This window comes from Orussus abietinus, unplaced genomic scaffold, assembly GCF_000612105.2.
Source record: "Orussus abietinus isolate OABI.00-Male unplaced genomic scaffold, Oabi_2.0 scaffold84, whole genome shotgun sequence".
Classification (NCBI taxonomy): domain Eukaryota; kingdom Metazoa; phylum Arthropoda; class Insecta; order Hymenoptera; family Orussidae; genus Orussus; species Orussus abietinus.
This window is the reverse complement of record NW_019394591.1, coordinates 236132-253839: the sequence shown is the minus strand read 5'-3', so window position 1 is coordinate 253839 and position 17708 is coordinate 236132. Positions and strand designations below refer to the sequence as shown.

General features: G+C 35.8%; 1 protein-coding gene across 1 annotated transcript in view; it reads right to left on the bottom strand.

Annotated features, from left to right (window-relative positions):
- Nucleotides 1–5908: 5908 nt before the first annotated feature.
- Nucleotides 5909–17708, bottom strand: part of LOC105704076 (inner nuclear membrane protein Man1) — a 29567-nt gene continuing 17767 nt past the window's right edge. The window contains exons 7-11 of the mRNA XM_012432965.1: nt 17311–17440; nt 14268–14541; nt 13498–13713; nt 9918–10102; nt 5909–9041 (exon numbers count right to left, since the gene is read on the bottom strand). Of these exons, the coding sequence (XP_012288388.1) occupies nt 8872–9041; nt 9918–10102; nt 13498–13713; nt 14268–14541; nt 17311–17440 (975 nt within the window). The 3' untranslated portion in view covers nt 5909–8871. The remainder of the gene's footprint in view (nt 9042–9917; nt 10103–13497; nt 13714–14267; nt 14542–17310; nt 17441–17708) is intronic.

Here is a 17708-nt window from a genome sequence, read left to right as displayed (position 1 = left end):
TGTTACATATTTTTCAAACTTCATTAACCTTTCTTTCTTATTATGTATTACTTTCATATTATATATTAACGATTAAAAATTATGGAAACGATTATTAATCGAGCTTTGTCTGTACGTGTATCACGGTAATTTATTTTATTATATTAAGAAGCCATCGGTACACCGGTTAAAATGTTTTAAACTTGTCAGCAACATTTGATCTCATGCCTGTAGTAGGTTGAATGTGCATAACAAGTTTTACCCTTTTATTGTAAAAGTAACATTATTACTATTGATACTTCTGAAGGTTTGATGTAGTTTGTTTTTCAAATAAAGGAGATAATGACATCTAATTGTTTCTAGTAATGTTCGTAGTATTTTTTTAAGGTGAAGTAACATCAGTCTACGAACTTGTCATTTTTTTACACCAAAGGTGTTTTTGTTGGAATTTCTCCTCTTATTGCAAAGAGATACCGCAATTATATCGGATTATCAAAAGACAGAAGGGTGTGATATTTTAGAAATATCAATCGATATTATTTTTCTTTAGTAATAATCAATATATATATTTTAATAATTCTTTATTAAATAATAGCTATTAGATGCAATTGTAATGATTGGATTCTATTCTATATCAACGATTGATACTTTCTTTCGATACTGCCTCATGAAACATATCGATTGGAATAATATTCCTTAGAAATGAAATATTTATTTAATATTATAATGAATAAAATTAAGTATTTGTTTAATATCATGATTATTAGAATTAAGAATACTCGTGCTGAATGTAAAATCAGATAAAAGATTGAACTAACACTTAGGCCACTGTTGAACGTACTTTTCTCGAAACTACATTCTTTAAACTGGCGGGCAGAATAACTAAAAAACTAATCAACCGATCAACTTCGCACGAAACTCATTCAATTCCTAATACATTTCTCCACGGGATGAAACTCTAATATCAACGGTATTATTCACTTGTAACATTTTTATCAGCAAACTAAAGACGATTTTTTTTGCCTACAAGAATTCATTTTTATTCCAAACGCTAAAAGTTTGTCAATTTTACGAATATTCTTCATGAAATAGGTTAACACCCTGTGCGAACTATTTAGTTTTAAGAAAATATTTTACTTTTGGCATTCAGATGAATGTGACAGGTGCTACACCGCCCACCGACAGCCGCTGTGCTACCGGAAGTGGCTGAGATAATTATATCCTATTTGCAGATACATAAAGAAAATAAAAAGAAAAAAATATTTCTTTAAATTTTAAGGATGCCTCTCCATATTAAAAAAAGAAACGATTTGAACATCAACAATAGTTTTCTTGTAAAAAATTCATGAAAATTGCTACCTACGTGTAATATGAAGATAAATGCTTATGCAGATATACGTTTTATATATGTCCGCATATTAAATAAGCAATTCAAACGTATTATTTGCGAACAATTTTTATTTATCTTCCATTATATCTCTGGAATCCAGGAACGTGATTTTATATTCAGTTTATATAAGTGAAACGTGCAAATGTAAGATTGTCAGAATCTATCTAGAAATGCAAGTTTTCTTAGAGGTGTGCATGTAGCAAATGCTTCATTACAACTTTAACGACAGGGCTATGGTATTGCGTCATCCGTCGTTAGTGTTGAAAGATATGGTAATTATGCATAAAAGGGTGATCCCCTCCGATTTTCATACAACTTTGATATGTGCAGAGAAGAAAGCAAAAAAATGCTACATACTTGGCTACCTTCGGTTACTTTTGGCTACTTTCCTAGCTCCGCCATTTTATTTACATTCAGACCTCACGTTTTTACTTACATTTTGGTGTCTTTATTAAAATTATTAAATTATTACAATATTTATTAAAATATGCCAAAATGTAAGTAAGAACGTGAAAAAATAAAACGATTATTAATCAAGCTTTGTCTGTACTTGTCTCGCGGTAATCGATTTCATTACTTTAAGAAGCCGTTGGTAAGGTAAGTGTACCAGTGGCCGAACATCTAAGAACGTCGTTCAGATTCCGATAAAGATTTAACATATAAAGACCGATACGAGGTACAAATGACTTAAATGAACGAAAAGATTAGGATTTCTAGTTTCCAAAACACATGCTATGTACATAGAAATATTGAATAATTTATTATTTGTGTCGCGAGAAGTAAAGAAAAGTCGAATGTACCAGGGTCCAAACAGCCATTATTTATTACATCTCAGTGTTCGAACACCAAGAGACGTAGATTACAAACGCCCATGGATCTGGATTTTTCTCTCAGAAGGCTGAAGAAACATTTCCAACAATTTCTTAGCTGCTCAGGGGCTTATCACTTTTATAATTTCAAGCTTAGAAACAAATAATCCTATTCAAATTCGCTTAGCACCTCTATAACAGATATCAAAAGCAATGTATCCCCTAAATTAATAAAATAAACAACTTTTTTAATATATATTGCATATGCTACAAGGTCTATTAAACATATATTATCAAAGAAGAATACTTACCGAGCTGTTTTTCGGATATTATTCTCTATATTATCCTCCTTCCTATTATCCTAGGGATGATGGTGATCATGGCCGTGTCGCCCTGGCACACCCTAACACACGATCGCTCAGTGAAATGGAGAAAATAAACAGAGGGAAACAAAATAAACGCAAACTAAGAGAAATACTGATTATTGGGATGATTATGAATAATTAGAAAACGATAATAAAACTACGGATAATGCTCCTCTACGTCCTGGGGGTGGGTTTCACCGATACTGGAATGTAGGTTAAGACGCCTTCGTCGATCCCGGTTGACTAACTTCTTTTTCCGGACCCCGAGTCCGCGTTTCTTCCTCGATGGACCTGCTCGAAGATTCCTTGGCCAATTCGAAATTGTTTCGATTTCGAACGGGCAACCGATTGGAAGAAGGCTCGTTAACCACTTGCGGTGCAAAGAAATTCTCGGTTGCGCGTGCCAGAACAGTCGAGCGGGAATCACCGCGGTGCGTTCAGGCAGCGTTCAGCGGCCGACGTGCGTAACACGTCGCTGACGTTCCGGTAACAAAAGCATGTTGACGTGCGTGCCACGTCTTTCCACCGCAAGTGGTTAAGGTGTTCGATCCCTTGGTGGAGTTGTTTCCGACTGTGAAAGCATCACGGCGGAACGTCCTCGTGCATGGGAGCAAGGGTGGCGAGCAAGGGTAACAATGAGTATTGCTGCTCCATAGGTGGAGGCAATGCGCATTTATCCTGAAGTGCCACACCCCAGCGTATAACGATAGACGATTAACGGTAATTCTTTAATTTCATTTAATTGGAACTTCGTAAAACGGCGATCCCAATACGGAATTACACAACGTTGTTACTAGACCACCCCACCACGCACGTCCGGATGTATTCGAACAGCGTTCTGATACAGGTACATTGTATATTTTGTCTGTCCCGAACGCGAAGATTATATCGCTAATTTTAGTTTTGCACGAAAATAAACAGCTGCATGAGATACTCTGTTTCTTCCTGAACAAGATAAGCTGTAACTGTTTCCAAAAAGACGTCAAAAGCTAAAAAGCTTAAATATTGACGGTCCTCTTACAGTTTTTTCGATTGCAATTACATTCATGAAATGCTTTATAAAGGGAATTACTTGAAGTGGCGTTCGGCCACTGGTACACTTACCTTGTACAGGTTAAAATGTTTTAAACTTGTCAGCGTCACTGAAAACAGACCGGATACATATGACAACATGCTTAATCCTAATTGTCGCCTAACAGAAAGGTATCGAAAGGTTTAATTATCTACAATGATTAACACTTTACCGACCGGCGAATTTGGAAGTAATGGCGATCACAGGGATCGCAAAACCGATTAATAGGCTTCCGGTCGGTAAAGTGTTAATATGAAATACAAGGAATTAATTGACTAATATTTGTAATGATATTGCTTAGTATTCAACTACGGTAACGGTAACCATCTACCTGGTCTTATGGTTCGAACTCCCGGGCCAGGAGAGACGACACGACGGTATAGGTTACAATTAGACGGAGACGTGAATTTGCGCCTATAACGATTCGAGATCTCTTCTTCCGAATTAATTTGAAGGTCTATGTGTAGGTAGGTTTCTTCCCTTTCTACGTCTAGTTGTGCTCTTTTTTCTGACACCATATAGAGGTTCCGTGAAGCTCGTGCGTCTGCGAGAGACGTGGGCCGTGGGTAGCCGCCTAGCGGCCGCGGCGCGTACTACTCGGTTGCCGCCGCGCTGCGGAGCTCATCCGCACTGTTTGTGCGAGTCGTATGCCTCGGATGCAGGCGCACAAATCCGAGGCACACGACTCATTACAATTACTATTGATACTTCTGAAGGTTTGTTGTAGTTTTTTTCAAATGAAGGAGATGACAGCTAGTTATTTCGAGGAAGGTTCGTAATGTTTTCGAAGGTGAAATAATATCAGGCTATGAATTTGTCTTTTTTTTTTATACAAAGTGATAATGCAATTATATCGGATTATCAATGGACAGAATATGTGATAATTTAGAAATATCAATCAATATTCTTTTCTTTTTCTGGAAGACAAACTGGGTACAAAGCCCAAAACTAATTCCGCGCGGACTCCAACGATACACGGACGTCTACTAGCCGGGCTGGTCGATATCGATAAACCGGGGGGTCATCAACGAAACACAACAATCGATATTTACCCGCGGTAAAAGAACTCCGAGCGAAATAAGAAAGCGGCGGTAAAAGTCACAAATTAATACCTCGTATCCTATCATTAGGCGCTACGCGGTAACGAAAGAGAGCGGAAGGTGGGCCGCGGGTCGAGGAGGGTCTTTCGGGTTACACTTTATTTAAAACTGCAGCAGAGACGGACTTCTACAGAAACCTATATTGGGTTTGCCCACCAAATCAGTCGGAGGCGGAAAAGTAACGCCAGCAATGGTAGTAGAGTGGCAATCGGTAGCACTGGCGACGCTCGGAGCATTCTAGACGATGAGCCCCAAGGATCGGCAGGACCACCGAATTTCGGAAAAACTCTTTTACGGATTCCGCGACACGCCACCTATTAACGGCGTTTTCGCTAGGTCTTGGGAAGGATATTGCGGCGCAGTTAAATGCCCGAATTTCTTCTATTGTAGATTCCGTCTGTTGCTCGCTAAATGGCAATTCCTTCCCAAAATAATTCTTCTCAACTCGAACCGATAGGGACAAAATATCAAATCTTATCGGCCTCGAAAGCACGGTATATAACAATCCCTATAATGAAACTTATAAACACAACAAATACTTGCAACTAATGATCGCCCAGAATGACCCCGGGAGTCGCCAACCGATGCTATGATAAAATAACCAAATTCGGTACTTACCGCCACCGCTCCGGCCCGACTTGTGAGAAATCTTGTCCATATTTAAACCTGTTAACTGGGTGTAACGAAATTTTTCGTCATAACAGAAAGACAACTCAAATGGGCATGACGACTTTTTTCGTCATGGAAATTAGGCGAAGAAAAAAATTCCCCATTGCGAAACGAGTTGTGTACAAAAGTTAATTCCCCGATTAATAGGTTAATGGACACAAATCTTTGAACACCTTGTATACACGATGTACATTATAAAAGGTTATTAGTTCATATTTGTGCTAAATATTATTACAACTATTTCTTACTATTTAGGGTTATTCTAATGAGTAGCTCTAGCAAAAAGGCAGATTGAAATTACTAACCTCAGAATTACATCCTTATTGTATGCCTTCGGAATGAAAAGAAATAATAACGACCAGGCTGTGCCTGTGCTAATTATAAAAATGAATAAGGTACCGTTACGCAAATCCATTGCATCATAACGAACCATTAGCAGACCTGACCTCTAGCGGCGAAAAGGAAAACTAGTGTTCTTACTAACCATACGGTTGTATTGTACCGGATTATATTAAAGACCTAAGTAGACAAATATGTACTTTATTGATAGTTCATTTCATAACTTAGCCGCCAGTTTCATATATAGTTTGCTCTTAATTGTTCTATCTTAACTTTCAACTATGCGATATGCATTAGCGTTCGCATTCACATGGAGGCGTGTATTATCATTTAAGTATAGAGCCCGCTGCACATAGAAAAATTTATAAAATAACAGACATGGGAAATCAATCGCAAGCTTGCTATTAAAATCATCCCAATCTCGCTTGCGATACCTCTTTCTTTATTGTTTTCTATGCGTGGCGGGCTTATATTTCCGCCAAGTGTGACATACACACATGTTAACATACGCAATGCACCCACAAGTGCATATTCGTGCGTTCGCAGGTGAATGCGCGTAAGGTACAGCTTTTCTTTCAGTTATCTACATGGACGATCCTTATAATAGTTTACTTTAGTGGATGCCTTGACAAAGATAAAGCGTGTACATGGCTTAATCTACCAACGCGTTATTCACAATTCGGCATATTCGCTTGAGCATGAAACTAATACGATTTTTCGACACAATTCCATCCAAGAAAATGGAAGGCCATTTCAAAGTGCTCATCGTTACTGTTTAAGGCAGATCCTGTTACAATTATGTGGTTCTTTGTTGTACATTAGATCACCTAATTCCGTAGTGAAAACGATCATATAGTGCCTACGTTCCTTATCGGTACATGGTTTTAAACTCATTGAAACATTCTTGCTTTAAGCCGGAGTAACGATGTAGATGATAAAAATTCCTCTACTGCAATCACAATTTACTAAGTCCGCAAATTAACCAAGTTTGACAGTGCTTCAAAAATATTAGTCCGATTATTCGCTAACAGATTGTAACTGTACTTAGTATCGAATAAGATAAACGTAATCGTCTCTTTTTACGGTCCATGGTACAAGAAAATATTTCTTCTGAAAGTTCCTTATTTCAATGAATGAAATACTTGTCTAAAATATTTTCCATTATTGCGCGAGGGTAAGGCAGATCGTTACACCCATTGGAAAGTGCAGTTACAGCCTTTTCGGTTAATACGTAAATTAGCTCATTAGGTGCACGGATGATTTATAATTTACAAGACGAGTTTGATGACGAGCCATGCACGCTTTCTAGAAATGCTTCGTCTAGTAGAAAGTTTACATCGTAAGTCCTCTAACGTTAAAACTTGGAACTATTTGTACTCGAAGATGCCTGTAGCGACCGGCAGTCGTTTATCGAGTGTAAAGGGTTAATACCCGCAATCCTTCCTATCTTTTAAATTAACAGATGATAATATCCATCTCGGAACATACTTTTGATGGCTACTGACAACATTTATTAACATTTTGTACATACGAAAGGGAAAAAATCCTGAAACAGTACATATACACAGACTTACGACTTGTCAACATTCTACTAACTGGTATTTCATTGCTTTAAAACATGTCAGTGGTCTAAAATAATGTTTACAAAGAAGAGCTTAAAGAAATGATATCTGTTATGTTTCTTATAAAACTCGAGGATAAACTTAAATGTCCGAAAAGTATTACTATATAGTGGAGACATACTAAGTGTTCATTATATAAAATTACGCGATATCAACTTAGACGATATATACATGAACATATAACATTCCTTAAAAAGAAGTGTGAATCATTCATTGTTGTACCGTACGCCCGTCAAAAGACATGATACTACTTTATAAAGATATTGGAGTGAGAATATAACTAAAAATGTACACAAGTCACTGAAGTTATAATTATCTAATTTCTGTTCTGGGAAAATGTGTCATAAGTTTATTATAATAAACATGTATCGATTATTTTTATACATATAAGGAAGGTATATCAAGTGCCACGCATATACTTAACCCCTTGCCGTACAAATTAGTCCGGGGAAATCCGAACTAAAGTGATCCTGAAAGATTTTCGGAAAACGAGTCGAAATTGAGAGGAAAGATACTCGTAGAACGAATTAAAAAAATTCTTTTCATAAAAAATCGTGATCACGAGAGTCTGACTCGCGATGTTCATGTTTAACTCAACATTTTTATCGCGAGTCAGACCAATGAAATTACTGCAAGGGGTTAATTATATGTGCCTTTCATCGCGTGGCCCAACATGAACTTCACTCTGTCATACATAAATAAGTGGAATGCTTAGTCCACATATACATATACGGGATATCCAGAAATTCGGAAAACCCTGCGCCATTTTACTTCAGCATTATTTATTAGCTGACTTACGAGCCAGGTTAATTCGATATTAAAGAAAAAACATAACCCCGTTACATGTAATCCCATTGTCGATGGGTTATGTATAACAGAGATGAACGGGGAGATGTTTCACGCCATTGTCGAAAAGTTACACGGCTCCCTAGCGTCGTGTAACTGCTTTCAAAGGGGCGAAATGTTCTCTATCGGTAAAGAAAAACGCGTCTGCAGATTTCAAATAGAGCACAGCATCGACAGAATTAAGTTATCACCTTTTCGTTGTTAGTATCAGGGTCAACGTAGGTTGGGAAAGAAGACTACGAATACCAAATAAAGTTGTTACGCTTGGATGATTGAGATTACGACGCAGCACCCACGTATACCCTGTTTTACCGATGACGAAGATTTCTCCCCTTTGAAAGTAGTTCCAATTTTTACAGAGGTGTAACAGGTGTAGAGGGCGCCAGCGGGCCGTGCCTCCCTTTCAAACAATGACGTGAAACATCTCTCCGATCATCTCTGTGTATAATAATGCTGTTTCTCTTCTTACTATGAATTTCCTGATACCCTGTAGTGTCTAAGGACATGAAAAACATGGTGATACGATAATTAGTGACCGATCCCTAGACTTATACGAGTATGGTTTCTGCAAACTTCAAGATACATTCTTGTTAGAACTCGGGTTCCGCGCAGGAGGTCAATAGTCTCGTAGATCCTAATCAATCGGATCTCATTAATCACGAAAAAGATACAGCACTATTTCAAGGCACAGGACAGTTATCGTTGTTCTTGTTAGCGTAAACCGTGTAGTGCGCTTGCATAGAGAGCTGTTGATTGTTGCTTGGCTTTAAAGGGATGGAGCAGTGAATGGCATCTGGAAATCGCTCGTGATACCGTTCCAATCGCAGGTACTTCACAGTGACCAAGTGTCCTAAAACATTATTCAATTCCAAGAAATAAGCCCAACGTTCAAATTGTACAACAATTGTCTCGACACCCAAATGATGTTTTATAAATACCATAACAACTATATAAATAACAAAGACTCAGGTGATATAATTTAAGGTGAAGTGAAACCTCTCTCAAATCAGTCGATTCGATTAAGACACTTTTTTTAAGGGTATTGGATCGAACCGTTTAAAACTTTGACACATGACACTTGTGAGCACCTAGGAATTATCCTGACACTCAAAATTTGGATGTTTTAAAAAAATTTGTTAAATTAGCCCAGACCAGAACCAAAATGGCATCGAGCTCGCCCATTTCGTTCGATATTCAATTATTGAAGGCTCTAATATGAGAAACGAAAGTGTCAGGACAATTTTACGACAATCTAGAACACTCTGGTAATTGAGAAACTCGCATTTGAACGGGATAAAGGCAAAAAAAGTGTCTTATGCGCTTCTATGCTAAAACGATGGTAATACGAAGTTTCGGAGTGAAAATTTAATTGACTTGAAAATCACAGATGGCACAAGGTGTCCCTCTGCGGTTAACTAGGCACTCAGAAATCACGGATCCAGAGGATTTCTGGAGTTTTACTTCGATTTCTTTATAATTATTGTACGAAAACGATAAGTGGAATATGCCATTTAGTACAATACCCAATATAATTCGACACAGTTGTCAATATAAAAATGGACGTCGACAACGTAGGTATTTAGAAAAATCTTCTTTACCGACGTCGATCAAGTTCCTCGACGTGTTTCACTTCACCTTAAAAGTTTAAAATTCCAAACAACTTCTGATTAAATTTATAGTAAGTCTCAACCAATCAAACTGCAATTCAATAATTTTAGGGATTTACCATCAAACCAACAGCCATGTAAAGCTCTATAAGCTTTACCAGCGTCTTCTTGGGACATACACTTCATGTAAACACATCCTTCTCTGCTGCCGCGATCTACTCGAATGTGGAGAATTCCAACAGCTTCTCCGCATTTTTCGAGAATCGCATCCTGTACTTTGACTTCCCAGTCGTCCTCGAATTCACTTTAAAAAAAGGAATAATGTAAAAACTCCGTTACGGTACAAATAATTAAAAGGTATCTATTTTTGTTATCGAGGTCATGACTCAATAAATAAATAAATAAATAGCTACGTGCGATATTTGTTAAGACACAGTACCGATACAATTCAACGATAATCATAACCAATATGTCAGGAATTTAGAAACAAGTAGGGTAAATCTTATGAAAATATTAAGGTGATATGAAAAGGTCGTTCTATATATATATAAAACGTCAAAATATTTATAAAAGTTTTCTCAAAACTGAGTGAATCGAATCATTTGAAACTTCAGCGCATGATTATGAAGGCCTTAAGGAAGAACGCGAAGCTCGTGAAATTTCAGTTTTTCACAAAAAATCTGATCTTAGTTCTAGTCTAGGATAAATAAACTATTTTTTTTTTAATGAAATTTAAGCACCGTCATTTTAAAGAAACCCACACTCGACGTTTTAAGGTCATATGAAAGTGGCATCAAAGAGGTCTCGTTCATGAAATTTTTCTACAATCTGAGCGTACCGAATCGATTCAAACTTTACAATAAAAATATTGAAGATATACGGAAGGTCCTGAAACTCATGAAATTTCAATTTTTGAAAAATTTGTTCATAGATATTTTTAAAATGTTATAGAAAATGAAATTTCATGAGTGTCGGGACCTTCGTTACAGCATCCATATTCACGTTGTAAAGTTTGAAACGATTCACCACACCTAGTTTGAAGAAAAGTTTCATGAACGATTGACTGTTGAGAAGTCACTTCAACATCCCCTTAAAGAGTCTGCCGTTTGCTGCGGATCTTCGATTTCGAAATCTCTAACAATTCGCCGATGCTATCAACGTGTATTTGGGTATAATGCGTAACAACTTCAGCTAAAAATGCGATCAGCTACGAGACATCGTCATCGGGGCCTCAAGAAACTCAAGAAACGCAAGATCTCCGGAACGTCCATTTTTCGTCGAAACGGTTTTCAAGGAACTCTATACCTTTATGTAAATGTTCATCATTTCATTGAAAAATAATAATAAATATCAATAGAATTAAAACAGCATATTCCGCTTGTTCTCCCGGTTTCCTTCATTTGTTCTCATTAAACCTTTTATCGGCATGACGCATCATGGTTCAGCGTACTCTACCAGCTACTGTAGTATAAGACGAAGCATTTCCTTCAGGTGATATCAATTATGCTCGCGAACCGCATGTTCATCCAACTCTAAAGGCGGTGCTCGATATCTTCCTCTTTTTACGTCGACTGCTATAGTATATAGTATAGTATATAGTAATAAACCAGGATTTTCATTCAGGTGATAAGATTTACGCTCGCGTACGTATGCCTCTCCTACTTTGTAATGGCCGTTCTCGCTATCAGTGATACGTGTATCTCTCTTTAAATGCCCTCTCACTCTTTCGTGACACACGCTCGCGTATGGTCTCACCACTGTGTCTTGTGTGCGTGCCTTCCCCATTGAGGGCATTATGGGTAGACCATAAGATTGGGAGTGCGTGACGTAGGCCAGCGATAATCCACGTTACACGCCGACTCAACACCTATGACGTAACAGTGACGTCATTCGTTTTGTTTACCAATAGTGACCCCATTACTATTGAGAGCAGGAGAAAATCGCGGTAAGGGTGAAAGTGCAAGGGAGTCCGCTTGGCGTGACGTCACTGCTACGTCACAGCTCATGACGCAGCGTCTATTCGTAGTACCACCATGACTACTCTCCACAGCGCGCCAACGTGACGAAGTACAACTAGTAGCGGAAATTCGTTCGGTTTGTGTGATAAACGTCCTCGTTCACAGCTTCGCATGTTCACAAAAATGTCGAATTTGGTCATTCAACAGCAGTTGTCAGTGATGGAGCGCTAAGTTGACAAGGGTACAACTTTCCCTGTATGATCGTTTTTTTATTTTCATTAGTAATTCTGTGTAACAATGTCGTAAGTGTTGAATGAATAACGTCAGACGCCACGTTGGGCCGTCATGACAGATTCGTGAGCTGCCAATATGGATTTTTACTCGTTATTTATATATTTTCTGACACTTAATTAAAACATTTGGCTCCACAAGGGAAATTATATTTTTGGGAGGCTGTGATTTTATCCATTCAAGATATGCAAGGTACATCCTGTATAGACGTTTTTGGGTGCGAAATTTCCCCGCTTCAGCTCTCGTAGGTGTGAAAACGCACATAAAGAAAATAATGTAATATTCTCCTTTAAGAACAATTCTTCAATAAAATATGGTTTTACATTGTGCAATATGTGATTGGCAGCTATGTGGCACTTCTGAAGTTCTAGTCTGCCATCTGATGGTAGATGTCCCAAGCTCAAGACTTGAAAAATGCTGTCTGAGGCATTGAAAACCTGTCCTCCAATATTTTCGTAGTCATCAATGCCGAAATAATCAGTGGATGTGAAAAATGTGTCAACGGGTCCGTGTTCGTGGTGATGTTACAGTAATTGTTGGATTATTGACTTACAATTTATAAGTCCGTCATTTGCTTTTACAGGACACTTTTGATAAAGTGCTATCTTGATTTGTAGTGTATAATCCGTCAAAATCTGACCGGCTGTCACATTTCGTGAATATCTAATTTCTTCGAGTTTCAGTCTTTACTGGAAAATGTCATCCGTTTCGTAAAATGTCAGCTGGAAATATTACGTGATTTTCTCGCCTTGGACATCATTAATTCAAAATGGCTGACTTACCTCTATTGGGGCCTTAAGAGGATATGAAAGGCGCTAAGAAATTTAATCGACGCCGGTAAAGTAAAATTCATATATACCCTTTTTGGTGGGAATTGCGTTTTGAATACTCAAGTTGTAACATAAGCTGGCGCGTCCCATTACCGACATTTATATTTATGTTGAAGTCTTTTACAGTCTACGTCGAGAATTATACGAACTGAAGGGTTCTATATGTCATTTCGGGAAAGTAATGATAAACAGATTGATGTAGAACTGCCGAAATCCCATGAATTCATGACTGTTTATATTTTGACGAACGAACGTCGCCATCTATGACGTTTAGCTGCAACTAAATTTTTGCTCTAAAAACACGTGTTAGTCGAAAACGTACTCGGACCACGCCATGTTGGTTCTAGTCCATGGTATGTAAATAAGTTTTTGATGAAAAATCAAATTTCATGAGTTTCAGGACTTACTTTAGGGCCTCCATATTCACGTGGTAGAATTTGAAACGAATCCGTACACCCAATTCAGAGAATACTTCCACGAATGATTTGACTTCTCATATATACATATAGTCTGACTCTTTCATATCCTCTTAAAATTATGGATAGTTCGTGCATTATTTATGGCATCTACGGTCATACATATTATCATCAAGAAATTGGAACCAACTTTAAAATACTTACATGTCTGGGTCAAACATATGCCGGATTTTTAGGCAGGGAGTAGGTGAGTACGTCAAGCTGTTAACAGAACCTTCCATTGTCTCAAATGCTTGTCCTTGCCAAACTTTGGATTTCTTATTAGCAATTGGGGAATTAGAAGGACTAAGACTATTACACGACAACCAGCGCCAGACGTGAAATTCTTCTCCCGCCACCTGCTGTACTTCCCTTCGGAGCCTAAAATTAAGAAATTATACTAATGTACTTTACAGAATCGATACAATTCAAACTATTATAAACAAAAATAATGATTAAAATGGAAAGATTCTCTGTAAAGAATCAAAAGGAAGAAAATTCAATAAGTAAATTAATAATAATATCGCCACTATACCCTGTAAAAATACGACCGTACAAAATTATACGTATGTTTTGTTTGTGAGTAAATAAACAAGTAATAATGAATTTCTATGATATTTTTTCTTCAACGAAGTTGACCAAAATATTTCCCATTCCACAATTTATAAGATCAACCAAAAGACCTTATCTTATCGGAAGCATCCTTTTGAAACAAATTTATAAAAGCAATTCCAACAAATTTAGAATATAACAACGCAATTTAATTAAATATTTTATACGGTATTACTTGTTTTAAAACCAATATTTTCTGATATTTGTATAGATACTGGGAAAATAGGACTAAATGGTGAAAAATGTAACATGACTCACTTATTGTATATTGATATACCTGAATACTATTCCTTACTTTATTACAAATGAAGTTTGACTAATACCTGGATTCGTTTTCATCAATGAATTTGACGGCCTTCTCCCAGAGATGAACCATCTTCTTACGTTTTTCCGGAGGAATGAGATTGTCTCGGACATGATTAATCGCAAGATAAGTCTCCTTCGTGTTGTTAGGATTAGCCATCAGCGAGTTTTGATGGTGCAGCTCTACCATTCCAATAATTTCGCTGACTAGTTGAAAGACTTCTCTCTCTGTGGTTTTCTTGTACCTCAGATACCAAAGTACTAACCTTTGAGTCCCGACAATTGTCAAAATTCCTATAAATATCCCGCCATTGACATAAAAAAGACTGTTAAAAGTAACCTTACATATAAGAAGAACACTCTCGAAATGCTTTATTTTGTATGGCTTTGTTTCACCATTCTCAACTAGTAAATTGTACATTCCCTAGTAGCATAGAATAATTTCTAAATATTTCTTTGTAATCTTTGCTGAACCTCTCAAGCGACAAATTTTTTAAGATTTCTTGTAGATTTCGTTCGAAGATATTTGAAATATTTCTTGAAAATCTCAATGACATATTTAGTTTCAATAATTTATAAACNGAGTTAATATTATATAAATATTATAGAGGTAATATTCTAAAGTAAACGTTTTACAAATATTTCAAATGTCTGCTGAATATTTACAAAATGTACGATATTCGTTAAATATATAGAAAATATAGGACAAATATTTTGTGCTACTAGGGATTATTTGACTAGACATGCATAAAAGACTTAAGGCGATATGAAAGGGTCATTCTATATATATAAAACGTCACAATATTTATTAAACTTTTTTCAGAACTGGGTGCACCGAATTATCTGAAACTTTAACACGTAATTATGATGACCCTAAGAAAGAACGCGATGCTCGTGAAATTTCATTTTTGACAACAAATTGTTTTCTATTTAGCCTAGACTAGAACCAAAATTTCATTTTCTGGTGAAAAATGAAATATCACGAGCATCGCGTTCTTCCTTAGGGTCTCCATAATCACGTGCTAAAGTTTTAAATGATTCTTTGCACCCAGTGTGGAGAAAAGTTTAATAAATATTTTGACGTTTTGATATGCAGAAGACCCTTTCATATCACGTTAAGGGGATGTGAAAATGGCATTTTAGGGTTCAATCGTCCATGGAACTTTTCTCAGAATTGAGTGTACCGAATCATTTAAAACTTTACAACATGAATATGAAGGCTATAAAAAAAAATTCTAACACTCATGCTTTTTTATACAAATTTTTCTTTTAATGTTTATAAACAAACTACAAAAATAGAAATTTTATTGGCGTCAAAACCGTATTTATAGCCACTATATTCACATTGTAAAGTTTGAAAGGGTTTGATATATCCACTTCGGAAAAGTTTCATGAACGAGACCTCTTCGACGACACTTTCACATCACCTTAATGATGAAAGATTTAAACTTTGGAAAAATTCTATTATTTAGACAAAAATGAAGTAGGAAATATACGCAAAAATGTATAATTAAACATACTTCGTAATCATTTTCCTAGAGTCCCTGAATGCTATTGGATTATATTCTTGTCGGCTACATGATTTGTGTAAAAGATTTGCCGACATTTACTGCCAGTGTAATACTAATTGTGTTAGCAATAAATAGGGAAGACCGGGACAAGATGGTCCACGGGGAAAATTGACCAGTGTTTAATAACTTTTTGTTTTTTAACTTAATTGGACAACGTGTTGTCCGTTTTCTTTATGAATAATCGTAAGTTAACCAATCGTTCATACAATCCTGATTACCCGCCAACTATAACCCAAAAAACATTTTTAAACAATTTTTCAAAACACTTTTATTTTGCTTAATTAATTCGTTAAAAAATCTAAAAAAAATGAATACGTATCTATAAATGCATATTTTGTTACTGCTAATAATAAAAACAATATTTTGTCATTTTTAAACTTATTCTTTTAAATTGTGTGCGGACATCGTACAGATCTATTATTATTTATTTTGCTTAAGTAAATCGTTAAAAAATCTAAAAAAATTAATACGTATCTATAAATGCGTATTTTGTTACTGCTAATAATAAAAACAATATTTTGTCATTTTGAAACTTATTCTTTTAAAATGTGTACGGACATCACACAGATCTATTATTATTATGTCGAGTCAATTTACCCCAACCTGTTGAGGAACTTTTTCTTTAATTGTTTACAAAAGATTTTTACAATCTTGGATTGCATTTATTATACCTGAATGTATGCTTTCCTTTCCGATGTATAAAGTATTCGAAAATTCTCATTATCTCGCTCAGAAATAAGCATTATCGAAAAAGTTGGTCAATTAGCCCCGGTCTCCCCATCACTGATAAAAAACTAAAATTATTTCCCCTATTCAAAACCAGAAATTAGAATAAAAACTAGTAAATGTTCATTCATCATTCATTGTTCATTGTTCATTGTTAAAACAAAAGTGTTTGAAACATGGTTGCGTTTTAAAAGCGGAAAAAGTAATAAGATAATGTTGATTGAATATTATACCTAATTCTTAAAAACTATTGTTCATTAATAAATTATGTGATTGTAGCACACCAAATTATATTGGATTTGACATACTTGGTGTAACAGATTTCAGTGTATTTTTTGTACTAATAAAATTCAAATTCCGCTTAATGCTTATCGTTAAAATGAATGAAATCATTATTTGTAAAGTTACAGCCAAGTAATTTTATTAAACTTATTCAGTATCCAAGGGGAAAAGAAAAATACGAATTTACAGTCAATATCCAAGACTCGAGTACAAAATCGTGATATCTGAAGTTATTTAATTAAGACTCATTTCTACCTTAATTAAACATGTAGATGACATTGAGAGGCCAAAATAAATATGACGGTAGACATTAAATATTATCCTGCAACTCTTCGGAAAAAAAAATAAGACTGAATGCTGCAAAGAATGATTTTACTAGCGCCAATTATAAGATCATTTATCCTATTAAAATCACCAATAAAAATAAACGTGCAATTACATATTTAATTAACGTCATTCACTAAGGAGTCAGTAAGAAATTTACCAAGGCTTATGATCAGCATGTAAGAAAGCACAGTGTATACTTTTATCCGAATAAAACACTGCAAAGGTAGTTTAGGATTCAAAATTACCATTCCAAGTTTATGATTAGTTCGAGCTTCAATTATTCTTTCCTGCAACAAACGAAATATTATCTGACCCATCAAAAATTATAAGTTTAATTGATCTTATTAAACCGAGTGTATCACCGACTTTTATTAGATATTCCTAGAAAGTATTAACGGAATAAGATTTGATTCAATTTCTCTTTCATGACATATATCTCAGAAAATCAGGTGTATAAATTATACCCAGGTATAATTTTACCTTTACAATGCAAAGTCTATTTTTTAACCCTTTTTTTACAATCTTTAAAAAATTTGAAAGTATTTCAAATTAGCG